Genomic DNA, 27,699 nt, shown 5'->3' with positions numbered 1-27,699 from the left:
TGCTGATTAGCCTTCATTAACAGAAGCGAAAAAGGGCGAGGCAACCCTGCTGTGGGAAGCATCTCTCTACAGAAAGGTTATGTCTGGAGAGCGACCTGGAAAGGACACATGAAGGAAAAAACACACCAAACCAATTCTGGAAGTGCAAGCAGTGGATCCACATCTCTGTCTACTTTTTTGTATAAAGGTCGGACCGACGTCTTGATCGAGTTTCCGTTCTCTATGGCTAAGGAATGTGGGTCATCACAGAGTAGTCAGATGGCTGTTATATAACCAGGGCTGGTATCTGCCTATCAGAGATGAGGGGACATCACCTGAGTAAAATATCCAGAGTAGGATGGACCACAGGGCACCCGAGGCTAATTACCACAACATTCACGGTTGAGGCTGAGTAGCACATGCTTCAGGGCAGGGCCTGGTCCTTTTGCCTTCCACTTGAGTGGCTCGTCCAGAAAGCCCATGTAGGAAGACTGATGATAAGCAGGTGCAGATCTTCATGCTTACTGTGCTCAATTTATAGGTGCTCCTACTTGGAGCCAGCCTCAGCACTACCTGCGGGGAGAGCCATCACCTTGAACAAAGACTGTGTTTGCGCTGCAGTCAGGATAATAAAATGTGACGGGTAACTGCATCTAAACAGTCCCTGGGATTTCGACAGTGAATCCACATCCCCTGTTTGGAAATCATGTATAGAAGTCAGACCCAAATTTATCCACCTCATTCCAGTTTCAAGCTTCGTCACTTACCACAGACAGGGATACCCCTCAGAGTACTCGGAGAGGTGCTGTGATTCAGGCTCGTATTGCTGATTGCAAATCTCCTGGATGCGAGAGGGCACAACCTCAAGTTTGTACATCGTACTCGACAGCTGTGGATCTACCTAACATCTGGGAGCCCAAATTCCCTGAGAAATGAGAGAAGGAGCAACTTGTCCTACAGAAGTTGTCTTCCCAAGGCTCAGAAGCCCAGCCATGAGGTCTGCAGAGTGGAGTCACCCAGGTGAAGCCAGCTGCTGTGGAACTGTCCATGGAATTGACTCTAGTGGGACGAAGAGTCTCCCAACCTCCCTGCATAGCCAAGATAAGACAGCATGAACCTGATAACACACCATTGCGCCTGATGCAACAACTGCCACAAAGGAACACAGGAGAACTCTGTCTTTGCTCTACCCGAGGATCCCAACCATGCATCACGAACCAGAGGACGGAATCCACCTGCCTTGAGTGCCAGGCTTGCCTGATCAAAGTGCCTTCGCCCATGTGCTGCATCGTCCATGGCCCTGATGCAGCAATAAGAAGGTAGGGCGAGTGAACCGCTGCGACTGCAAAAGCATTTGCTCGTCCTGTGCCGCTGATGATTGCATACCCATGCTTAGAGATCGAGAGTGTGCGTCAACTCAGGTAACACTAACACCTGAACAAGACCTTGACTGAGAACTTGAAAAACATATTTTGGTAGGAGTTTGTTGAGATTGATGCAATCCAATTAAGAGAACTGCCTCCTATATATCACAGAACTCATGAAAGATTTATTAGCATACACCAATCCTTAAATCTAAAACGTTGGTAAGTCTTTGTAGGAACCGTTGTAGCATCCATAGGATACTTTCCTTGTAATGCTGCAGATTTGTTATGTATAGTGTTGACCTGTGGTTATTAAAGTTCTTGAGGGGAGGAGCTACGCGGGCATCCAAGATGGTCGCGTGAGCAGAGAGCTCCCGAGACCCGCGCCGCCCTTCTTTATCTATCCTGCAGATATCCTGGTCACTTCGACAGGCTTTTGGAGTGCTACTCTCACTGATGCTGTCGATCCTTTTTTGGTCGAAATCGGACCTCGGGGACCATTTTTCTATTGTCTCCAACTTTCCGGCCTAACCCCAGACGCAACCGGGGTCTCAACTGCCTATTATGGCCGAGCTGTAATGCAACAACAACGGCTGCCTGGCATCTGGCCCACCGGTGGTGTGCCACTTTCACTTTCGGTTTCCGGCCCTCTCGTCTCTGACTCCTTGGGACCTCCTACTTTGTCTTGGCCTGCCACTCTCGCGGTGGACGCTTTCCTTCTTTTGGGCTGGCAAGGAGACCCGTGGCATCCTCTCGTAAAACTACTCTTTTGAGTTTTGGGACTGGTCACCGTCCCGCTGAACTTGGGTGTCTCCGGCCGACGCTGAATGCAAAATGGCGACAAAACCTGAGGCGGAGAAACGCAGGAAGACTGTTACTCGGGGGGGGTCGATCCAGTCCAATATGATCGAGCGCTACACCCAGCCGAGAGGCTCCCCAGGTGTCACCAGTGTTGGCTTGGAAGACCCGAGGACCGACATGTCGTCTTCCTCTGAGGTGTCTCTTCAAGACCTTTTGGCCGCCATTTCTGGACTCAAGGCCGATATAAGTCAGCAATACGAAGCCATCGTGTCCAAGATAGATACGGTGGCGGTGGATGTTACTCTTATTCGAGCCGACCTGGCCAAGACGAACGAGAGGGTGAAGGCATTGGACTTAAAGGCATCGAGTTTGGTGACGGACATGGCGGAGGCGCAATCCGAGATAGGAAATCTGCGTTCCTCACACGACCTCTTGCTTAAACGCATGGAAGACTACGATAATAGGGCCAGGCGGAACAACATACGCTTGGTCGGAGTGCCGGAAACCAATGATGCTGCCTCGATCGATCTACTGGTCGAGAAACTTATTGTCGCTAAACTCGCTCCCGCAGGACTCAGCAAGTTCTTTGCCGTAGAGCGCGCCTATCGCTTCCCAGGGGGTCAGGTGAAGCCAGGAGGCCCGCCGAGGCCTATCATCACTAGACTGTTTCCCTATCGGGACAGAGACGCTATCCTACAGGCCGCTCGTAAACACGGCCCGTTGAAGTACGATAATAACTCTGTCTCTATCTATCCTGATTTCACTCCCCAAGTGCAACGACAACGATCTGGGTTCCTCGGAGTGAAGCGTCGTCTGAGAGATCTAGGACTGAAGTACGCCATGCTGTTTCCAGCTCGCTTGCGGATTGAGTTCAGAGAACGAGCTTATTTTTTCGATCAGCCGGACCGTGCTGGTGACTGGTTGGACTCTTTGCCGAAAGAGGACACGGAGAGCGGAGGCCCTGGTGGTGCGGAAGGTGGTGCAACGGCCCAGGTTTAACGTGGGCCCCCAGAGGTCCGACTTGAGACTATGAACTCTACAGAGTAACTTTATTGTATGCTTTATGATTATGCCCGTGGTGGTGCGGGTGCGAGTGATTTCTCCCTTCCTCCTCGGGGGGTTCTTTGTGTAGATCAGATGGGGCGACAGGCACACTGCAGTTTGGGGTGGCTTTTTAGTCAGCAGGGGTGCAGGGTGGGGGCGTTGTAACGGGTTCTTGGTTGGGGGGTGGTTTTCGGGGACTTGGTTGTGTTTCATGTTTTCTGTTATTTTCCCTTTTTCATGGTATGTCACTGATTGCAAATACTCCGGATTTGTGGTTGTGGGGGGGGTTGGATCGGGTCGCTTTCTCTGGGATGGGGGGGGTGAGATGCAGGTTCTTTCTTGGAACGTCAACGGCTTGGGTGACAGAATTAAACGTGGCATTGTGTTACAGTTTCTGAGGCGCCATGCCCCTGATGTTGTCTTCCTTCAAGAGACGCACTTGATCGGTAATGCCTGTAAGGCTCTTGACCGTCGGGGCTATCGACTGGTCGCCCACGCTGGTTTCACCTCCGGGGAGTGGGTATAATGGTGAAATCCTCCCTTGCTCTTGAGATTGATGATGTTATCCTGGATGATCGGGGGCGGTATGCTGCTGTCTCCGGGAGATGGGAGGGCAAGCCAATTGTATTAGTGGCTGTGTATATTCCCCCGGGACTGCAGGCTACCACTTACGCCGATCTTGGCAAGACTCTTCTTGGTCTCCCTGACGGTCTGCTGGTCATGGGTGGAGACTTTAACTCTGTTATGTCTGGCGAATGTGATCGGCTGCCCCCTAGAGTTTTGCCGCAATCCCAGATGTGGCTCTGTGAGGTGGCCGAGACTTTTGGTCTGGTGCATGTTTTGAGAAAAACGGTGTATGAGGCACGGGGGCGTCCCAAGAAGTGGTCCAGGGTCTGGGCTCAGTGGAATTCGTACCGCGGAGATATTTGCTCCCCTCCACTTGACTACGAGGCTCCTCTCCCCTCCTCCCCATGATTGACGTTCCGTTTCCTGTTCTCAATATTATCTGTGTTTTTTCTTCCTTCATGCTGGCCCCCCCTTGCCAGATGCGTTCCTTTATACACTTATTCCTTTTTCCCTTTCCCCCCCTCCTATTTCCCTTGCCAGTATGATACCATGTGTTTGTGTGTTGTTGTTCTTTTCGACAAAATCATAAAATTAAACCTTTTTTATCCTTTTGATATAGTTCTATGTTCCACACGGTAATGTACGCCTAGAGACTGCTTTAACGGCGTACTGTCCCCTTTTTTCCCTTTTTTATCCTTTCGTTATATGTCATAGCGGCCGGCCCCGAGGGGTTGTAGGCAGACGCTGTGTAATGTGCATTTCGCAAATAAAGGTTTTAAAAAAAAAAAAAAAATAAATAAATAAAGTTCTTGAAAGAAAAACAGTGAACATTCACTTAATCTGCCTATTGTGTGACTGCTTGAGTTCTGAGTCCTACACCCCGCACGACCTCACTTCGTCGCCTTGGACTGCTCGTCCTTGTAACCCTGAGAGTCAATCAAAGTGCATGTGGCCCGGTTTGCAGTTCTATAGTAGGACGAATCCAACGACCCCAGCGGCTAAGGATCCCAACTCCACCGTTGTAAAAAGGAGCCCATGTCTACTTTGTTGCTCCCCAAACCTACTCTGACAGACCCCCTATGCTGTAACCCTATTGATAATCATAACTGCTTCCCTAATCAAGAGAAAATCATAATTTACATTACATTAATTTATTTCAATTACATATAATTTAAAACCATTCTTCTTCCCTGAAACGTTCTCTCAACATTAAAAATGTTTTAAACAAATTTGATTAACTTCAGTAAAATATAGCTTTATCGAATTGAATTTCATTTAATTTCACTGAAATAATCAATGGAATATTACCCTAATTCTTAACATAACCTCAAATTACATTAGGGACCCCAGGCCCGAACCCAAATGCCCATGCCAAATCTATTCGGAATTATTTCAAAGGAAGACTCTATTGCAGGGTATTGAGGATGAGTTACTCTATCACAAAAATACCATGGGCCATATTATCAAGAATGGAGATATCATTATCGCCACTTTAGCAGCAGGAAACTGCCTCTAAAGCGGCGATAAGGGGCTTGATAATATGCCCTTGTGAATTCCCATAGAAGCCCAGGTTTGATGTCCTTCCCACCAGAACCTGGGCTTTTATGGGAATTCACAAGGGCATATTATCAAGCCCCTTATCACCGCTTTAGCAGCAGTTTCCTGCTGCTAAAGCGGCGATAATGTTATCGCCGTTCTTGATAATAAGGCCCTAAATATCCTGTCCGCCATATTACAAGTTCAATAGAATATAATGCACTTGTAATAGGGCAGATGTGATATCTGCCATATTTGCGATAGAGAACCCCATCTACCAATTCTAATTCACTTTGTTTTGTACAATATGTTACTCTTCCCTCATCTGTTACACTAGACACATACCTTATCCTCATCACTGTGTTATATTTATTTGTATTTAATATAATATTTTCTTTTATTATATTATGTTTAATTACTTTTAATTACATTGAATAGTGTAATTTTTATAGCAGTAAACCCTTACATAACCCTTAATTATGCCCTATCACGCTATCCTTAACTTCACCAAGGCATAGTGCATTTTATTTTTTAATACAATCATTAAATTATAATTATGTTAATTAATTTTGTCTTTTTTTGCATGATTGAATTTTTTTTTCAATCCTAATCATTGGTATTTATTTTACTTGGAAAATTATTTTGAATATTTAATTCTAATTGTATGTATTTATAGAAAGTTAAAGGTAATACAATTAAATATTTACATTTTATATTTACATTTATTTTACTCTTCTAATTTACTCAGTTGAAATGATATTGGAAAAGGTTATCTAGCAAAGAAATGCCAATGAGAAGGGGGGCCGCAGGAGCTGATGTGCCTGATGTACTCTTATGGTCCTCAAGTGTGCAGTGTAGAAGTAGCCATAAATAAGAAAAGATAACAGAGCTTTAAACATAATAGAAATACCAATGTCATCAGTCTTATGGCAGAATAGGAAAAGAAGAGCAATGTGGATGTAGCTAAAGAGCGCATTAGAGGTCAGCACTAAGGAATTTATCTACTCCGCCTCGCTCCCTCCAAAGTTCTGCTTTTCTTCTCCTGCTTGTCTGTCCATCTTTGCCCCTCTCACTCCCTCTCTCATTCTCTAACTCTCTTTCTCTCTCTTCCTTACCTTTTAAATATTGTTTCTTCCACAGATCTTGTTCTCGTTATCTGGACACACACATGAGCACTTTGCATGCATTTCCGCTTTGTACTTAGGGCGGAAAGACTGAATAACAAGGTCGTCCATTATTGATCCCGCGTTCAAAGCGTGTGGCACTCATCTCAAGTAGCACGCTCTTCGGTTAGCCCCACAGAGTGAAAATTGCAAAAAACACAGATTCGGGCTGGACTGTTCCCATGAGGCACAGGGTCAAGGCTGATTTGCATATAGCCAGCGTCTGACCTAGGGTGGTGTGGAGTGCAAAAAAACGATGGATTTAGGCACAGATCTTTGTACTGGGGTGAATGTAAGACATTGTTCTGCATTCTGTCCATCTACTGTGTTTTTTGCACAATATTTTGTAGGACATATTTTTGCTTGCTATTCTAACATGCAACCAGAGGTACAAAAATACTCAGGTCTATTGGAACACATTTACACAAAATAATTCTATTGCATATGGACAATTTTAGCAGTCACAACAACACTTCCATTCGCCTCCATTATGATGGTTACCACAATTATGGGCATAATGGCCATTTGCTGATTGCTGGCTTTTTCACGACAGACAGGAAGAGTACTTCTATTACAGGATGATACCCACTTTGAGACTAGAGATCTTCCAATTGAGTGGTAATGCCGGAACGAATGAGCACCGACTGGTATTGGTACTACTTAACTATAGATTAAAATCCAAGCAAATAACACAATCATGCTCAATCATCCTGCAGTCTCAGCACCAAATCCACACAGCACAGGCCATGAGTCACACGAACACATGGCTGGAATGGAATGACTTTTCCTTCTAGTCCATAAATAGCTCCTAATCCCACTTTGACTTGGTGCTCACATTTCGCGAGCGCCATATTATTGGAAATATAAACCAGTTTTGTGGACCTCGGGTCTCAGCCCTTGGAAGCCCATCAGACCTACTTTCCGCCACCTCAGGAAGGATTGCAGTCCATGTTCTAAAGATCTGTAAACACTCATGTCTACTTTGTATTTGTATCTGCTTTGTACTGTAAGCAGGAAAGCCGGATATCAAGGCTGCCTGAAAGCGATCCTGCAAATGTAAAATGTGGTACTCCCTTCATGTTGCATGCTCTGCGATTTAGTTTGCAAAGTCAGCAACATCAGAGTATTCACACATCTTTCAAGGTCTCAATTCCCATTCCATTATGTTATTGTTTCTTGTTGCAGGTGGACCATGTCAGAGAATTAGACAAGACTGGGGTTTTGTAGCTTTGGTGCCGTATGGTTTGCTTATTTGGCAATGTGCATAGGCAAAAGCCTCTGGGTCTAAGGTTCTCCTTGTCCACATGTTTGTGTAGCCCCACACCACACTCCCCTATTAAAAAAAGGTTCTTTTTAGACCCACCACGAAAACAAAGAGCTTGTCTCTATTAACAATAAGGCACTGTAACGCTGCCCATGGCAGGTTGGCTGAAGGCAAAGATCAGTGGAAAACTGAGCTGCAGGTTGTGGTGTTATGCTTTGTGGATGTGGATGCTGGGACGGCCAACTGCAGCAGTTGGGACTGTGTGTCCGTGGCACATTGGAAGCAGTGGTGCAGATGTTAAAAGGAAACGTATAATGAATAAAGTATGTCCTGAAAAACCCAAGGAAATGCAGTATGTCATGGTTCAGGGAATGCAAACTCGAAAAGACAATGAAATTCATCTTTTTGTATACAGTGCACAAAATACACACCATAGCTCATGTCACCCTCCGTGTTTGGCTTTTGCTGCGCAGATTTCTTTTGTGTACCACTGTCAACTGGGTGTATCGAGCATGCTGGACAACATGGGGGATGGTCAGCGTAATAAAGCTGGCAAATGTAAGGGATTTTACGGGTTTGAGTTTACGTGATCATAATATACCTTGGAGTTTTTAGTGAATTTATGCACACACACACAAACTCTGTAAATACATATACATAAAAAGAATGTGTGTGTATGAATGTGTGTTTGAGACAGTGGTCGTGTGTAAGAGTGTGTTTCTATGAGAGATGTTATGTTATGTTATGTTATTTGGCATTTATTAAGCGCTCGTACGCCCGGGGGCTTCATGGCGCTGTAGGGAGGAACAAGGCGCGACCGTCAATTGGTGGAGATGAAGCAGCTCAGTGATGCGCCTGAGAGAAGAGCCAGGTCTTCAGGGAGTGTCTAAAGCTGAGGATGTTATCACTAAGTTTTAGATGAAGGGGAAGAGAGTTCCAGAATGCAGCTGCAAGGTGGTCAAAGCAGCTGCCTCCGAGACGCTTCTTCTTATACGGAGGAACAGTCAGGAGGGATTTATGGGTAGACCGGAGGTTGCGGGAGGGGCAGTATCTTTTAAATAAGTCTCTAATGAATAGAGGGCCAGTGTCATGTAAAGACTTGAAAAGGATGCACCCGGCTTTGAAGGCCACGCGTTGCTCAACCGGTAGCCAGTGAAGCTGTTTCAGGGCAGGTCTGACTGATTGCCTCCTGGGGATATTCAGAAGAAGTCTGGCTGCCTGGTTTTGAACCAGCTGGAGGCGTTTGAGCTCTCCAGTTTGGAGCCCAAGGTATAAACTGTTGGAAAAGTCCAATCTGGACAAAACCAGGGAGATGACGATCTGAGTGAGGGCTGCTAAGGAGGAGAAGCAGGCAATTTTTTTTATTTTCTTCAACTGAAAAAAGCTGGAAGACACAACTACTCCAACCTGTTTTTTCAGGGAGAGATCCTCACTGATAAAGATGCCAAGGCTCTTAACCGAGGAAGACTTGGATGGGGGGGCGCCCATGCAGGAGGGCCAGAAACTGGGATTCCAACTGAGTGTGCTCTGTCCAGGCAAGACCAGTTCGGTCTTGCCTGGATTAAGTTTCAAATGATTGCAGCTCATCCAGCTCAGAATGTGGGACATGGTGTTTTGAAATTCTACCACAGAGTCCTTGGTGTTCAAAGGAAAGATGAGCTGCAAATCATCGGCGTAATTGAAAATGGTTACCTTAGCATTCCTGAGGGAGTATAAAAGAGGGCGTAGGTACAAATTAAAAAGCAGGGGAGATAACGAGGAGCCTTGAGGTACTCCACAGATGGTAGATATGGTAGGAGCCGTGAAGGAGCCCAGTCTGACCGATTGAGTTCGGTCAGTGATGAATGAGCGGATCCAGCTCAGCGCAGGGCCCCTGAGGCCTGCCTGCTCGACGCGGTCGACCAAGATGGTATAGTCGACCGTGTCGAACGCAGCAGAGAGGTCCAGTAGCACCAGAGCCTGATGGATCCCTTCATCCGCGTTCCGCCTCAGAGTATTCTGCAGCGAGAGAATGACCGCCTCAGTAGAATGGCAAGGGCGGAAACCAGCCTGATTAGGTGCAAGATACTCTGATTTTTCCAGAAATGTGGAGATACTGTCACAAACATGAGACTCCAGAAGTTTGGCACAGTATGGCAACAGAGATATGGGCCTGTAATTGAGCGGGTCTAGCGGGTTGGCTCCTGCCTTTTTTATAAGGGGAATAAGGAGGGCTTTTTTAAAGTTATTTGGGACTTTACCCTGAGTAAGTGATCCGTTCAGCATGGAAAGTAAGCCCCCGGGGATGCTGGTACCCACTTCTTTCAGAATGTGAGGGGGGCAGATGTCGTCAGGGGAACCGGATTTAACCTTAGTGAGGAGTTTGGATAGGTTGGCACTTTCGATAGGGGGATAGGAGTCCAGGGTAGCAGAGTTAGAAAAGGTGTCAGCAAAAAGAAGGGGAGGCTGTGTGGGTGGAATATTTTGTTTAATGGTACAGATTTTATCGAAGAAAAAGGAGTTTCGTGAATTGCAAAGTTCCTGAGTGGGGACTGTCGGAAGAGAGGTTCTGTCACTGGTGCTGAGATCTTCCACAATATTGAACAATTCTCTAGATTTATTATGAGCCTAGAGAATTTTTTCCGAAAAATAGTCGGTTTTGTGTTTTAAAATAAGCTTTTGGTAGTCCTTACGAGCCTTGCAATAGTTAGCCCTATCTTGTTCTAAATAGGCTATTCGCCACTTTCGCTCCAATTGACGGACTTCGAGTTTAAGGGTTTTCAAAAGAGGTGTAAACAACCTATGAGCGTCATTGGGGGCATGTGCATCCGCTGCCTGGAGTAGCCACCCTGAAAAGGCTTCTTCCATTTCTTCGATGTCCTGAGAGAGAGTGGATGTGAGTGTGTGAGAACGAGAGAGAGTATATGTAAGAGAGACATAGAGGTGTGTGTTTAGAGATTACGGATGAGAATCACGTATTTACAAGGTGAAACACCTGTCATCAACACACCAAGGTTCTCATCGGTTATTGTCACTAACAACAAACGTTGGCCATTTTCAGAAAAATATTGGGATACCAGACATTAAAATAAAACTAATATGGGTAGATAATGAGAAATGTAAACATATTGGGCCAGATGTATCAAAGGGTTTCACCCATTCTGTGTCAATGGGAAAATGTGTTTGTACATATGGGCCATTGTGACGTTCGGCATCAAAATTAATTTGCATCGAGACAGATTGAAGAATGTGAAAAATACGGAGTGTTGAACAGCGAAATATAAGATACACTGAGTAAAACCCCTTCAGTAACAGCCGCTCTTTTGTTCTCTCTGTTTACCAGGCTGTCCTGCAGACGCCCTCCCTCCCCCGCCCCTCAGCCTCCCTCCCATCCGCCCCTTTTTGCTTTGAGGAACATTGTTAACCAAGCAGCGAGGGTTTCTCAACCCGCACAGACTTCCGAGTGCTGCTTCTATTGTGTCGGGAAAGGAGAGAACCAGGGGCCAGGCAGAGGCACCCGCGGTCCTGGTCGTCGCCACCTGGGCCTCTTCCCTGTTCCTGAAGCAGGAGACAGACAGGCAGAGTTTACAAGTGACGGGGAGCCCAGGCTGGTCCATGAGGCTGCTGTGCATTGCTATGGAGACGGGAAGCTGCGCGGTGATGGAGGACAGGGCACTGATCATCAGATGTGTGTTTATCAGCCACGTGAGCGACGTCGCCCACAGGGCGCTCCACAGTCGTGACCGCCCAGAGAGGATAGTACGTCACGAGGTGCAGACTGGAAGGCCGGGAACGCTGGAGCGGAGTCAGTAACATGCTGGGAGGTTGATAGGGTACAAGAGACAGCCCCAAACATGGCGGGTTGGTAAACCTCTGAAAGGAAAAGGGCAGCCAATCACATCGCAAGGTGGTGCCTCTGAAAGGTCGACAGGGCTGTAGAGTGAGTCAAATATCAGCCTGGTGTCTCTCAAATGTCTGCGGGGCTGGAAAGAGTCAGTCACATATCAGGCTGAAGCATCTAAAAAGCCTACAGGGCCAGAGCTATTTACACGTCAGGTTGGTTTCCCTGAAAGCCCAAAAGGGTTAGTGACAAAGGCAGACTCGTAAGGAATATAGTGGTGAACGACAGGAAGGGCCGTGACTTTAAGTGCGTGTTAAGCCAGTGTCGCTGGAAGGCTGAGGGGGCTGGGAAGAAGTCAGCCACATATCAGTCCAGTACTGAAAGGTGCGTAGGGCTGGAGAAGAGTCAGTCACATGTAAAGCTAGTGTCTCGGAAAAAGAGCGAGTTATATCTCAGACTGATTCCTCTGAAGGCCAGTAGGGCTGGATACAGAGTAAGTCAGACACTTAAAGTGTGGGAATCTGAAAGGTTTGCCATGAACTTCAGGGCACAGTAAGATGAAAGACAGTCTTAGTCAAAAAAGTGCCAGTCAAAAACCACAGGCCCCTAAATTGCATTTTTATCCTTGTATAGCACATGAGATTTTATATGTTCCTACTTTTTTATGGTATATAGATATATTAGTAAAAATTCCACCGTCAATTTTAATTGTTTAAACTAATTTTATTGCAATGAAATAAGACATTTTAAGCGCTTTGTCCATGTGCTTTGAATGTCATTTTTTCATAGCAAAGATTTTTATTAATTATGCAATAAAGAACGTATTACTGAGAGAGGCGGGACTGTGGTATTCAGTCACACCAGGCTGGAGCCTGTCTTACATCAGACGCTTCACGTGCGAGCTTCAAAGCAAATAAAGATGCGGCTCAGGTGACTGGCTTATTCCTGGGAATGTGAGTAAAGACAGGCATGATTGCGTCACGTTTCAGGCTGATACACCTGAAAGTCCATTTGGGATGAGGCCTAGTCAAAGACTCCATGCGTGTGCTTCTAAAGGGCCACGTGTAGGTCACATATAAGGCGTGCGCCTCTAAAGGCTGTCAAGAGTCGGTCACACATATCAGGCTGGTCCATCTGAGACGTGTGCGAGGCCTATAATTACTAAAAGGCTGGTTCAGCTGCAACAGAATGGAGCAGATTTCAGACTTGTGTCTCTACAGGGCAGCAGATGAATATGTGGCCTTCTAGGCTGATGCCTCTGAAAGGCCGATCATCTTAGGCAGTCAGTCAGATGACAAGCGTACGGCTCTGAAAGGCAGGTGGGGCTCTGACAGCAGATGTCATGTGTCAAGCTTGCAGCCGCGGTCCGTGCAGGTAACAGCGGTGGGGCGGTGGGGCCGGGTTAGGGGGGATTTCGAGGGACGAGGCAGAGGGAAAATTAAATAAATACCTTTCCCTCAGCATCGTCTTGAAGCTTGTGACCTTTTAGGCAGAAGAGCAAAGCAAGTGTTAGACACAAGTCTGGCTTCCCACTGGAATGTCAGTAGGGCCGTGGAAGAAGTCACATGTCAGGCCTGAGCTAGTGAGAGGCCAGTAGAGCTGGGGTGGGCTCAGTTACACGCCAGGCTAAAACTTGCGGCCTGTCAGAGTCTGCATTCTCGCTCACATATCTTGAGAATCTAAATGCCCAGAGGGGTTGGGTAACAGTCAGCGATGTGTCAGGGTGATCTCTGAAAGGAAAGGGTGGTCTAACTGGGTCAAAGTTGATTGCATGTCATGCTTTTACTCCCAAAAACCCTTAGAGTTTAACATGCCAGGCAAGGGCCTGACATATGACAAGATCTGCCCAAGACCACAGGCCTTTCACTATTCCAGGTAGGCGGCTGCATTTTGTTCATTGCCTTGGGAAGTGTTTCCTTTACAGCTCCTTGAAATATTCATTTAAAGTAAACCTCTATCATTACCCCAAAATAGAAACTTTTTCAATCACAGATTTCTGTTTAGACTCCATATCTTCCAAACAGTTTCCAAAAAGCTAAATATATGGGGGCTTATTTACAAGAAACTGACGCCTGCGAGAGAAACCCTTGCACCCCATGGATGCACCATATTTACAATACGGCGCGCCTTGGCGCAAGGATTGACAGATGCATCAGAAATTTTGACGTATCTGTTGGCACAAAACCCACGCATTGCTGGAGTTGTGTTGTAAGCCTGCTGCAACTGCAGCAATGCATGGGGGAGGCCGATGCTTATTGCACTGCGTCACTCCTTACGCCTGCTTCAAGCAGGCATAAGGTTTTGATGCTGTGGCATCCTAGAAGCGGCGCCGGGAAATCTTGCAGATTTCACTGTTTCACTTCTACGACCCTTTCTAACGGGGAAATGCACACCCTGCATACATTATACCTGATTCAGGAATAATGTTGCGCAGGGGTTTACAAGGTGACTTATCTGCCTAGGTGAGTCACATCGTAAAGAGGGTGCAACCCGGAGCATTGATTACGCCGCCGCTGTGTCACAAAAAGTGACACAACAGCGGTGCAAAAGTGTCGCAAGGGGCTTGTAAATAAGCCTCATGATTGTGAATTAAGTTACACAGAAACAAAGAAAACTGTAATTCTTTTGTGAGCCTGGCCCCATGTCACAGAACCTGAAGGCAGTGTAGGCAATCTTGGCAATGTATGGGAATTCCACATGCCCATCGCAGCACAGTGTTCCAAAGCAATGTACTTTTTAGGTGTGGTCTATAGGCCGCTTTAGCGGTCCTGCCGGCCTCGTTTCCCAAAAAAAATCATAATAAAAATACATGCACATATGTTGTAGTTATTGGGTTTGGCTTGCGCTCTTGAGAAATTATTAGTGGCATTTCCTCCCATTCCCTGTGGTAGATTGTATGTATTGCTTTTGAAATAGTGCAAACCTAGCTAGGAAGCAACAGAGCGCTGTACATACTTGGGTGAATGGGAGCCGATCTGCAAGCTTGTGACCATCAAGTAGGGATTACACCCATATAACACATTCATGTTTTGGGGCACAGGAAGACGGCGCGATTTGCTGAGTTTCACACAATTTGGAGTCAAGAGCCGAGGCAGGAGTTCCAAGGTCAGCAGCTCTATCCATTGGGCCACATCATCTCCCTCATTAATGAAAGTTCACGTAAGTTGACGACGGGATGAGGGGACCGGCTAGAGGACAGTAAACGATGTTAGATAGCACAGAGAGGTTATTTAGAAGAGCAGTTTGTGATCTGTGATGAGTGCTGCGGTGGCTCCTCCACTAAGGCGGAGGAGCGTCTCCCAACGAGAGCAGTAGAAAAAGGAAAAATTAAATGATAATAACATCATTAATATCATTTTATTTTGCTAAGGGACTAGGTTATGGTGGGGCAGAGCTGGTGGCACAGGGAGGAGGAGTGGTTTGTGCACAATAAGTGCACATGACCGTTTGGTCGGCCGTCTTGGGCTGGCTAAACAGTCATACGCACTTTGCATGTTCTCCACCTGGTTGTAATGCACGGCCTGGGTGGAGGACATGCCCAAATAATAGTCCCCATCTAAGCGCTGAACCATGGTGCTCAGACCGATCACAACCCTGCTGTCATGGTGACAGCAGCGTCGTGAATGACTTAGAGGAGCCTATGTGCTTACTGCTTCTTCCGGACTCAGAGGCAGTAAGAGAAAGGGAGAGACAGCGGAAGAGATGGTTTTTAAAAATATTTGGATTTTTCACCCCCCTCACCCTGCCCGGAAGCTCTGTCCCTATCAGCCGCCACTGGATGAGCGGTGAGTCAAACACAGGAGCGCAGATAGGCTAGAAAAGGTGAGCTATTGTTAGACCCCAAGGAATGGCTCCACAGAAGGCGAGATTGGGATTTTAGGTTTATTCTGAGATATAGTGCAGCGTAAGGCAGACAGGGAAGCAGCAGAAGAGGCGACACTCAGACACATTTAGGCACGCAGAGGATGGACTGCAAGGAGAGGATCATTCATTACGAAGGAATGAGAGAGGATAATCACTAGCTATTAAGTCAAGGTTGTTTTTCGTGCAGGGTTTTAGGAGTGTGGTGGGAATAGGCTTTTGAGACAGGGTGCAGTCTGAGGATCTATAAAGAGCAGAATGGAAGGTTGAGGCTTGTTACCTGTAGGCAGAGGATATATATCTATGTATGTTACTGCTTCTTTGGGTGTTTTGTTTGGCTGTTTAATCTGCTGATGTAGCCTATCCTTTTTGGTTATGCAGATCTAGAAGATTATTTTGATTCTTTCAACTTCATGTTTGGAGGCATATTTATAAAGAATTGGCATAGAGCAGTGCCGCAAGTCATTTTGCAAATGCTACCCTACGCCAATTCGAAAGGGGAGGAATTTACCGTATTTCGAAAATATGGTGCTGTATTTGCAAAATACGGCACGTTCCTGTCCTTTCAGCCAGCGTTGGTGCACAATTAGCTGCTGTGCACTAATGCAGGGACCCTTGCACCATGGTGGAAGGGTGTTTGTGTTGTTTGCATGATTATTTTTGCGCAGAAAGGGACACCTTCCTGCACAAAAACAATAATTAGAGGTGTTTTCTTCTTTCATGTGTGCTGCAGAATGCAGCGCATGTGGAAAGAGCAAAAACAAGAAAAAATAATGTTATTTCTCCTCGTTACGCCACCTCTGGGGAGGTGCAGAGTTTTAACATATTTCCAGATTTATGCCATTTGTAGATCTTAGAAAGTGTCAAAACCTATGGGTGTTTCTTGAGAACACCTACTACAACACCCTTGGCATGCCTCCCTGACAAAGTGTGAGGCAACGCAGCGACTTGTGCTTCGTTGTCTTCCTCCCTATCTACGAGGCCATAAAAAGCCTTGCAGGGTGGCTTTCCGTGGTCTTGTAGATATGGCTAAGCACTGTATGCCACCGGACCGTCACTAAAAGTGACATGCGCCATGCGCACATGGTTTGTAAATATGTCCCTAGATTTATTGTATTATGAGGCACGGAGATTATGCGGAATGTCTGGATAGCTGGTCCCTACAATTTGTCTGGTACATTATGGAGGATTTCTGTAATAATCACTGCAGTTTTTGTGCATTCTTTTTTCACAATATTTGGTCATGAGCTGCTTTGAAAATTGCAGCCATGGCAGTGCTTAATTCTGTGCCCCGTGACCATGGATGAGGGACACTGCAGGCGCTGTCAGCAGGGAAGTGAAGGGCATGTTTATGCACTTGCAAACCATTGGAGGGGCCTGTAGAAGGCAAATGCGTATGTCAGACTTGTTTACAAACGTATATGGTGTTTGTAATGCAATAGAAAATGAATTTATGACTGCATCCTGTATTTAGGAGGTCAGACTGTGACATCACTAAGAAAGCAATGCGTGAATGTGCATGCAGGGCCTACTTCCATCAAAGGCAGGAAGTGCATACGTCAAACCTGTCTGAGACTGATAAGCAGTGACCGACAGACCTTTTATTCCACCAGACATTTCCCAGGTGGATTGGAACCCATGGAGGACGGTTTGAAAGCCCAAGACCGCTCTTCGTGTCTCTGTTACTGTCCAGCGCCGCCAGGTGCATTTCAGCAATTTTAGGAAGAACAGAAGGCTTCAAAAGAGAGAGCGGGGAGGGCAGAAAGCGACCTGACAGGGAGTACAGAGGAGAGACGAATGGAACGGATGGATGGATTGAAAGAGATAGGTGCAAAAACAACAGTTGATGGACAGAATGCAGAACAATGTCATACATTCACCCCAGTACAGAGATCTGGGCCTAAATCCATCGTTTCTTTTGCAATGCTCACCATGCCATTCCAGTTTAAACCCCGCCATATGCAAATCGGTCTTGACCCTGTGCCCCATGGGAACAGTCTAGCCCGAACTGCCAGTCCTCCCTGGACTGGAAACAAGTATCCTAGGACCGGTTAGAAAGATATAGGTTCCTCGAGGAGACGAAGGAAGTGGGGATGGTTTTAGCATTTTTCCAGGACCGATTTTGGTTCCCCAGTCCAGCCATGCTGATAACAAAGCTGTCAGCCTGCGTCACGGATGAATAATTTATGAATGCGGGCATCTTCACAGGCTGTCAATTGGTCATTGACGGGGAATGTATGCAGCTTGGTTATTTCTCTAACAATCTGTGACATCACGCAGATGCTTCGTGAAAATACCCACAGTTTACATCTTCCAATCTATTATCGAGATGCCTTTTCGAGGCTATGATAGGCTGCTTGGATGTTATTTTGCTGTTATTTATAATTCACATCTGGCTGCGGCCTGTAAGCGCCTGCGGGCCGCGCGATCCCTCGGTGTTGTGGCCCGCTAAGAGGTCTTGAGAGGATGGGCGGGGCTGCCTCGCTGCGCATGCGCTGCCTGCAGCGCCTCGTGCCCCTGCTGGTTAGTTAGCACGTGGGCAGGGGAGTAAACAGGGCATGCTGGCGCGATCGAAGGAGATGGTGAGCCTCAGTGGATGCTCGTCTTGGTGGGGGAGGGGCAGGCCTAGGTTGGCATGGTGCATGCGTGTGGTGGTCAGAGCGGGCCTGTAGGGTGGCAGTAAGGCTAAGGTGCCGGGTTACATGGGTGGCAACAAGGGGGAGCCTAAAGTCAGATCCGTTCACCTTCTTACAGTCCACCATTGATATCACTGAGAAGATATGTTTGTGTATCTGTGTACTGAATGACAAGCACTCTGTGAAGTCATGAAGTTGAATGTATAAATCATCCTCCAGACAGGAGTACAAACCGCCTGTGACGACAATGAAACGAAGATATACACCCAGGGCTTTAAGTGGGCCGGGTCTCACCGGGTCTGAGCACCGGCAGTTTTTTTACGGAGGCCTCGAAACGGGTCTCTATTGGGCTCTGTTTGGTGCCCTGGCACAGGCGGTCCTTCTTTTTTCGTGCGTTGTTGGGGAAGAGAAATCCTTTAAAGAGAGTCAGCAACATTGCCGTGGTGTCACCAGGTCTTTATGTGGAAGCTTTTTCAATATTATATACAAGCCACACTTTCTGCTTATTTATCTTATGCAACTAACAACCATTGACAAAGCCAATAGTACCGATTTGTTGTTAAATGATGTTACTTGTATCGTATATCTGGATTTAAAGACAGAACAACAAAATACCAGTGGGGCGGCACACTATGCTAAGCACAAACTTTTAGCATACGTGTATTAAGGCACGCCCTTAATTACATTGGCCACGCCCCCTTGAGAGACCCCCCCAGTATTTCATCCCACTTCAAGCCCTGTATACACCAGTCTGGCATCCAGGTTACAATCTGCCATTGAGGTCACACAGGGAAGGCACGAGACTGACCTATTCACAGGATGACAACCTCCCTGTGAAGTCATAGATTCGAATGTATTAAAACGAAAAAAAAACACTGTTTCTACAGATTGTAACATGCAGAGACGTCATAGAAACTACGGTATAAATCCGTTTTGCATAATTACAAACTGCCTGTGATACTATAGTCAGGCAAAGGTATGAGTCTGCTCTGTTTATGAAATTGTGAAGTCACTGAAAGGAGGTGTACGAGACAAGCAGACTCTACCTCATAGATGATGCAACCTGTGTACAGAATTAAACCCTGCCCATGACGTCATAGACCGATTATGTATAAGTCGGACGTGGTTCCAGGCATACAAGATGTTTTCTTGGCGTCATAACCAGGGCCTAGACAGAGTGCGCGAGCCGGGCTTGTTTGCAGGCGCAGGAACCATGTGAAATGTCACTAACGGAATATGTCGGTTTGGCCTGTTTGCATGCACACAGACCCGTAGCAGGAGTTCCCAAGGCTTAGATGCAAGTTTAGTTTTAGTGTAGTTTAGTTTTTAAATTTCTAAAGCGCAACAGCTACCCAACAAGGGTTTCCCGGCGCATGAGGCAGGTCAAGGCGAGTTGGACAGAGCGTGTTTTATTTGTCAAACAGCCAGGTTTTTAGCGACTTGCGCAAATGGATATAGTTTGTCTCATTGCGGAGAGCGATGCAAGCAGGGATGCTATTGATTACCCGCTATAATTGGGGTGCGGTGTGCCCCGCAGCTTCCTGGGCCCCGGAGCCTCTGCAATCACTGAACTATTGATAGCAACGCCGCAGCAGACCATTTGAGATGCTACTTACATCCTCACCTATAGTTTGTGACGTCACTGATGTTTGATTTATACATTGTTTGTGATGCCATAGAAACAGGATGTGTGAGTCGCGCCTGTTTTCAAGTACACACCTGTTTGTAATGCCCTGGACTGAATACGTGAGCTTGGCTTGTTTACATACTTCAGGCTGTTTGTGAAGTTATAGACATGCAATCTATGAGTTAGACATTTTTGCATACTTACAGGCTGTTTGTGATGTTATAGACATAGAATGTATTTATTAGTCGTGTTTACTTACTTACAGGCAATGTATGAATTAGATATGTTTGCATAGTTACAGGGTGCTTGCGATGTTATAGACATTGAATGTATAAGTTAGACCTTTTTGCATACTTACAGGCTATTTGTGATGTTAGAGACATGTAATGTATGAGTTAGACATGGGTGCATACTTACAGGCTATTTGTGATGTTAGAGACATGTAATGTATGAGTTAGACATGGGTGCATACTTACAGGTTATTTGTGATGTTAGAGACATGTAATGTATGAGTTAGACATGGGTCCATACTTACAGGCTGTTTGTGATGTTATAGATTTGAAATGAATGAGCTAGGCATGTGTACATACATAGAGGTTGCTCACAATGTTATAGACGTGGAATGTATGAGTTAGACATGTTTACTTACTTACAGGCTGTTTGAGATGCTATGGACTGAATATGTGAGCTGGGCTTGTTTACATAGTTACAGCCTGTTTGTGATGCTAAAGGCATGGAATGTATGAGTTAGACCTGTGTACATAGTTTGTGTTGTTATGGTTATGGAATGTATGAGTCGACCCGCGCAGATTCTTATAAACTGTCTGTGATATAGTCATGAAATGTATGAGTTAGGCATGTTTACATACTTGCAGGCTGTTTGTGATGCTATTGTCATGGAATATGCAAGTTATATATGTATACATATTTTCAGGCTGATTGATATGTTATAGTCATGGAATGTATGAGTTACACATGTTTGCATACTTACAGATTGTCTGTGATGGTATCGTCAAGAAAAGTATGAGTTAGATGTGTTTACATACTTACAGGCAGTTTGTGATTTTATAGCCATGGAATGTATGAGTTAGACCAGTTCACATACTTACAGGCTAATTGTGATGTTGTAGACATGCAATGTATGAGTTATACCTGTTGACATATTTACACACTGTTTGTAATGTTATAGACATAGGGGCGTATGAATTAGACCTGTTTACATACGTTCAGGCTGCTCACGATGTAATAGACATGGAATGTATGAGTTAGACATGTTTAGATACTTACAGGCTAATTGTGATGTTGTAGACATGCAATGTATGAGTTATTCCTGTTGACATACTTACACACTGTTTGTGATGTTATAGACATAGGGGCGTATGAATTAGACCTGTTTACATACGTACAGGCTGCTCACGATGTAATAGACATGGAATGTATGAGTTAGACATGTTTAGATACATACAGGCTGCTTGTGATGCAGTGGACTGAATATGTGAGCTGGGCGTGTTTACATACTTACAAGCTATTTGTAATGTCATAGCCAATGAATGTATGAGTTAAAACTGTTTAAATACTTACAGGGTGTGTGCGATGATATAGAAATGGAATGTATGAGTTAGACATGTGTAGACACTTACAGGCTGTTTGTGACGTTCTACTCACATAAAATGAATGAGTTAGACAAGTTTACTTACATACAGGCTGTTTGTGATGCTATGGACAAGCAATGTGTGAGTTAGTCTTGTTTGCGTACTGACAGTCTGCTTGTGATGTTATAGACATGGAATGTATGAGTTAGACCTGTTTACATACTTACAGGCTGTTTGTTATGTTGTAGACATGGAATGCATGATTTAGACGTGCACATACATATAGGATGTCTGTGATGTTATAGACATTAAATTAATGAATTAGACATGTGTGCATACTTACAGGCTCCTTGCGATGCTATAGATATGGAATGTATGAGTTAGACAAGTTTACATACTTCCAGGCTGTTTGTAATGTTATGGTCATGGAATGTATGAGTTAGACCTGTGTACATAGTTACAGGCTGTTTGTGATGTTATGGTTATGGAATGTATGAGTCGGCTTGTGCAGATTCTTACAAGCTGTCTGTGATGTTATATTCATGGAATGTATGAGTTAGGCATGTTTACATACTTACAGGCTGTTTGTGATGCTATTTCATGGAATATACGAGTTATATCTATGTACATATTTGCAGGCTGTTTGAGATGTTATAGTCATGGAATGTATGAGTTAGACATGTTTGCATACTTACAGCCTGTCTGTGATGTTATCATCAAGAAATGTATGAGTTAGGCATGTTTACATACTTACAGGCTGTTTGCGATTTTATAGCCATGGTATGTATGAGTTAGCCATGTTTACAAACGTACAGGCTGCTTGCGAAGTTATAGACATAGAATGTTAGAATTAGTCTTGTTTACTTACTGACAAGCTGTTTGTGATGTTATAGACATGCAATGTATAAGTTAGACTTGTCTGCATACTTACAGGGTGCTTGTGATGTTGTAGACATGGAATGTATGAGTTCGACCTGTTTGCATACATACACGCTTTTTGTGATGTTATAGACATAGAATGTATGAGTTAGACCTATTAACACACTTACAGGCTATTTGTAATGTCATAGTCAAGGATGTATAAGAGAACTGTTTAAATACTTACAGGGTGTTTACGATGGTATAGAAATGGAAGGTATGAGTTAGACATGTGTAGATACAGGCTGTTTGTGATGTTATAGGCGCAAAATGAACGAGTTAGACTTGTTATCTTACAGGCTGTTTGTTATGCTATAGACATGCAATGTATAAGTTAAACCTGTTTGCGTACTTACAGTCTGCCTGTTATATTATAGACATGGAATGTATGAATTAGACTGGTTTACATACTTACAGGCTATTTGTGATGCTGTAGAAATGGAATGCATGATTTAGACACGTGTACATACTTATTGGCTGCCTGTGATGTTATAGACATTAAATTAATGAGTTAGACATGTGTTACACAAAGGCTGCTTGCGATGCTATAAACATGGAATGTATGAGTTAGACATGTTTACATACTTAGATGCTGTTTGTGATGTTATGGCATGAAATATATGAGTTAGACAACTTTACATACTTACAGGCTGTTTGCTATGCTGTAGTCATGGAATGTATGAATTAGAACTGTGTACATAGTTACAAGCTGTCTGTGATGTTATGTAGTCATGGAATGTTTAAGTTAGGCATGTTTACATACTTACTATCTGTTTGTGGTGCTATTGTTGTGGGATATACGAGTTATATCTGTGTACATATTTGCATGCTGTCTGTGATGTAATGGACATAGAATGTATGAGTCAGACATGTTTACATAATTACAGGCTGTCTGTGATGTTATAGTCAAGGAATGTGGGATAGACGTTTTTATATACTTACCGGCTGCTTGCAATGTTATAGACATGGAATGTATGAGTTAGACGTGTTTAGATACAGGCTGCTTGCAATGTTATAGACATGGAATGTCTGAATTAGACGTGTTTGCATATGTTGAGGCTGTCTGTGATGTTATAATAAAGTAATGTATGAGTTAGACGTGTTCACATGCTTGCCAGATGTTTGCTATGTTACAGTCATGGAATGTGTGAGTTAGGTATTGTTCCAGGCTATTTGCGGTGTTGTCGTCATGGAATGTATCAATTAGGGGTGTTTAAGGTCATGGAATGTATGAGTTAGACGTGTTTAGATGCAGGCTGCTTGTGATGTTATAGACATGGAATGTATGAGTTCGACGTGTTTACATATGTACAGGCTGTCTTTGATGTTTAGTAAAGTAATGAATGAGTTAGACGTGTTCACATACTTGCCAGCTGTTTGCGATGTTACAGTCATGGAATGTGTGAGTTAGGTCTTTTTCCATACTTACAGGCTATTTGTGGTGTTGTAGTCATGGAATGTATCAATTAGGGGTGTTTAAGGTCATGGAATGTATCAGTCGGCGTGTGCACATTCTTACAAGCTTCTTGTTATGTCTTTGTGAGAGAACCATGCCTACAGAGTTAAAGGCTGCATTTTATTTCCCATGCATGAAATGCATACATCTAACCCTCTTTGCTTTCCACGCATTCAGGTAGTATGAATTGCTTATTTTCACATATTAAGGTGGTTTGGAGTGTCTTAATTGGTTCCTACTCGCTGCTTGTGATATCTTTCATGGACGAGGATAATGTGAAAAAAGTTGGTTACAAGCTTTTTGGGATACCATAATGTTAGAGGCGGGGGAGGTATAGGAATCAATAGGTTTACATGTTTACAGGGTTATGTGATGTTACAGAAAGGGATTGTATGACTTGGACTGTTCGGAGGTTTACAAGATGTTTTTGATGTCATAGACACAATATGACTCAGACTCTTCACGAGTTTAAAAGGAGTTTGTGATGTCATAGACAGGTTTGTGTGACACAGACGACTTTTAACATACATTAGACTGAATATGTTTCCGCAGCTAATGGTAGTATGGCACAGGCAACAATATCTTCCTGTATGTTCTTGTGATGAGTCTTCTGCACTAGACACTTTACACAGTGTATTAATTTGCCCTAAATTGGCCAATTTGAGACAAGAAAATACACTCTTTATTTGCACATTTGAATTTTAAACCTGCCCTTTTCTATTTACAATTTTTAGAAAATGCGACTGTCTGTTGCTATGTGGCGAGATTTTTAATATAAGTGTACTATGCTTCTGCTTGACACTGTGTTGGAGTGTATTTACTTAATGACATTATTTGTGGGACTCAGATGTTTGCAAGTGTACAAGATGTTTGTGATGTCATTGACCGGCTTCTGCAACTCGGACATGTGTTCAAGATGTTCTGGATTGTATGACTCGGATGTTCGCAGGTTTACAGGATGTTTGTGATGCCATGAAATGATTGTGTGACTCGGACTGTTTGCAGGTGTGCAAGAATTTTGTGATGTCAGAGAAATGATTGTGTGACTCGGATGTTCGCAGGTTTACAGGATGTTTGTGATGTCATAGAAATGATTGTGTGACTCTGACTGTTTGCAGGTGTGCAAGATGTTTGTGATGTCACTGAAAGGAATGTGTGGCTCGGACTGTTTGCAGGTGTGCAAGATGTTTGTGATGTCACTGAAAGGAATGTGTGGCTCGGACTGTTTGCAGGTGTGCAAGATGTGTGTGATGTCACTGGAAGGAATGTGTGGCTCGGACTGTTTGCAGGTGTGCAAGATGTTTGTGATGTCACTGAAAGGAATGTGTGGCTCGGACTGTTTGCAGGTGTGCAAGATGTTTGTGATGTCACTGAAAGGAATGTGTGGCTCGGACTGTTTGCAGGTGTGCAAGATGTTTGTGATGTCACTGAAAGGAATGTGTGGCTCGGACTGTTTGCAGGTGTGCAAGATGTTTGTGACGTCACTGAAAGGATTGTGTGGCTTAGACTCTTTGCGGATGTACAAAATGATTGTGATGCCATAGACAGGATTTATGACTCGGACTGTTTGCAGGATTACAACATGTCTGTGAGGTCAAAGACAGGGATTGTATGACTCAGACTGTTTGCAGGTTTAAAAGACGTTTGTGAAGGCAAAGACCGGAAATGTATGACCTCTAGCAGATTTGTAAGCTGTTTGTGAAATCATGGAGAGGAAATGCATAAGTCTGGCCTGTTTAAAGACTAACAAGTCTGTGATGTCAGAGAGAGGATGTATGGCATCAAAATAATCAGCATGATGTAAACAAATCCGTCGTAAGCTTTTTGCATACAAAAGGTAAAAGCAAAGATAGATGGTGTCAATGAAGTTATTACCCCCCTTGGTGACTTTCACATATTTTATCGGACAGTAATATTCGTTTAAATTTGAGGATGGAAGATAGTTTCAAGGAAGTCGGTCAAGGTACTTGCTCTGCCGGGTTCTGTACTTCAGTGAGAACAGTCAATGACTTAGCTCTACCCAGTGAGGCCTCACAAGACTAGGAAATAGAGGTGTGGCAGCAAGGTCGCTGGTGGGAAGATGGGCTTTCTCAATATATGTCTTTGGCCATGGACAAGGCAGTCAAGAAACGATTCTCACTAAGTGGTTGGTGAACTTCAGGCCCCTGAAAGATCACCCAAAAGCACAGCCGCTGAGATCTCTAGGCACCCAGCAAAGCTCCTCCGGGCCCAGTCTAGAGTCCGGTCCCACAGGTCTCCTGACCGCACAAGTCTTTAATATGTGGAAGGCCATGTTTCCTGGCTGCCCCAACCAGGTCCATTCACTAAATATCATGAATGAGTGAGATAAGACCCAGGGCGGATCCCTTTAGTCCAGCACCAACTGGCCTCACTACCTTCAAAACCACACCTCACGGAAGTCTATATACAGAACACACAATGCCCACCCAGACAACAGAGGCCCAAGAGCACAAAATAGTGGTCCAACCACCTTACACTCAAAAGTTTGAGGAACTGCAGGCCCCAGAAACATCACCCAGAAGCATAGTCGTTGAGCTCTCCAAGCACCCAGCAGCTATCCTCCTGGGCTAGTCAAGAGTCCGGTCCCACAGGTCTCCTGACCGCAGAAGTCTCTTCATCTACGGAACACCACGTTCAATGGCTGCCCCAGCCAGGCCCATTGACCCAATCACATGAATGAGTAAGAAAAGGCCCTGGGCGGATCCCTTTAGTCCAGCACCAGTCGATCTCACTACCTTTGTAACCACCTCTCATGGAAGTCTATAAAGCACACGCGACGCCCACCCGGACAACAGAGCCCAAGAGCACAAAAAGGTGGTCCAACCACCAGACAACCATGGCACAATACATACATTTATCAAACCAAAAGTGTTATGCCGGCCACCATCACCTCAAAGGTATAGAATCACGAAACGTGAAGGTAGATGGAAGCGCGGGATGGTTGAATACTCACACGTAGGCGTGGTAGATGAAAGCCCAGCCCCGGGGTCTCTCTAGAACGTTGTACAAGAAGTTCTGGAGCTTGCGGTAGAGTGCATTCCGCTTGGGGGGTCTTCCAGTCCCTGCCACTCCCCGGGGTTTGCTCAGGATGCCCCCTCGCTTGAGGTCCTCAGAGCCAGCGATGAGCAGGGCTCCATCCCGCGTGGAGTCTTGGGCCGCAGGGTCCAGTCCTACAAAGCCCACCTTCTTTTCCCCGGGGCCGGCAGGGCCTGGGTAGACCCCACCATTACGTGACTTCTGGACCATCCTAGTGGGGAGGATGGGTGAAAGGCGGGGGGGGCTGGGTAAAGGAGAAGAGTTTAGAGGGAGAGGTGGCAGCTAATGGACAGGGAGGGTGAGTTGGAGAGGAAGGGTTTGGGGAAATGGTGTCTGGATAACGAGAAGGACCTAGGGGGATGCATAGGAGCGGGGGGCTCACCGAAGGAGCTTGAAGAATAACAGAGAGGTAGTTATTATAGTGGTTATTGTTTGAGTGCACAGTTCTTGGCGCTACACCACAAGGGTGGTCAATTACAGGGGGAATGGATAATGGATTAAAAGTAAATGTGCTGGAAAGGAGACGGACATAGCTGGATAGGGCCAGAGAAAGAAGCTGGGGGCGTGGGGGCGGGGGGGGGTCAGTGGATGGGGAGGATGGCTACTGCAAGGGTTAAGTATTAGGGTGGACTGGGGCTGAGGCGCATACGATTTGGAGGGTGCAGTACCTGGGAAAGATAGTTCCCAGCAGGGACTGGGGATAGGTGTTGGCGGGGTGTGTTTGTGGGGCGGGGGGCAGCTGGGAAGGACTGCTGGTGGGAAGAATTGAATCTGGGGGGTTTAGGGGCTGCTGTTCATGGTGCTTGGGACAGGGTGGAAAGGATTGGGGATAGGATCATGAGGACTAGTTGGAAGATGGGGTGGGTGTGAACGACGAAAGCAGGGTTCATCTCCCGTCTTCTAGTAACAATGGAGGCACGAGGCGGGGTGAGGGCAGGTGCGCGCGGGGCACAGATGGCGGGGTGGGATCCCCAATGGAAGCTCGGCGTGCAGGTGCAGCGGCATGAGACGGAG

General features: G+C 45.4%; 1 protein-coding gene across 3 annotated transcripts in view; it reads right to left on the bottom strand.

Annotated features, from left to right (window-relative positions):
* Positions 1–27,441, bottom strand: part of KCNQ2 (potassium voltage-gated channel subfamily Q member 2) — a 326,236-nt gene extending 298,795 nt beyond the window's left edge. For all 3 annotated transcript variants that reach the window (XM_086932812.1, XM_086932813.1, XM_086932814.1), the window contains exon 1: positions 26,603–27,441. In XM_086932812.1, coding sequence (XP_086788938.1) covers positions 26,603–26,895 — 293 coding nt within the window. In that variant the 5' untranslated portion in view covers positions 26,896–27,441. The remainder of the gene's footprint in view (positions 1–26,602) is intronic.
* Positions 27,442–27,699: the final 258 nt, after the last annotated feature.

Source organism: Lissotriton vulgaris, chromosome 7, assembly GCF_964263255.1.
Source record: "Lissotriton vulgaris chromosome 7, aLisVul1.2, whole genome shotgun sequence".
In the NCBI taxonomy this organism is placed as follows: Eukaryota; Metazoa; Chordata; class Amphibia; order Caudata; family Salamandridae; genus Lissotriton; species Lissotriton vulgaris.
This window is presented reverse-complemented; position numbering and strand designations above follow the sequence as displayed.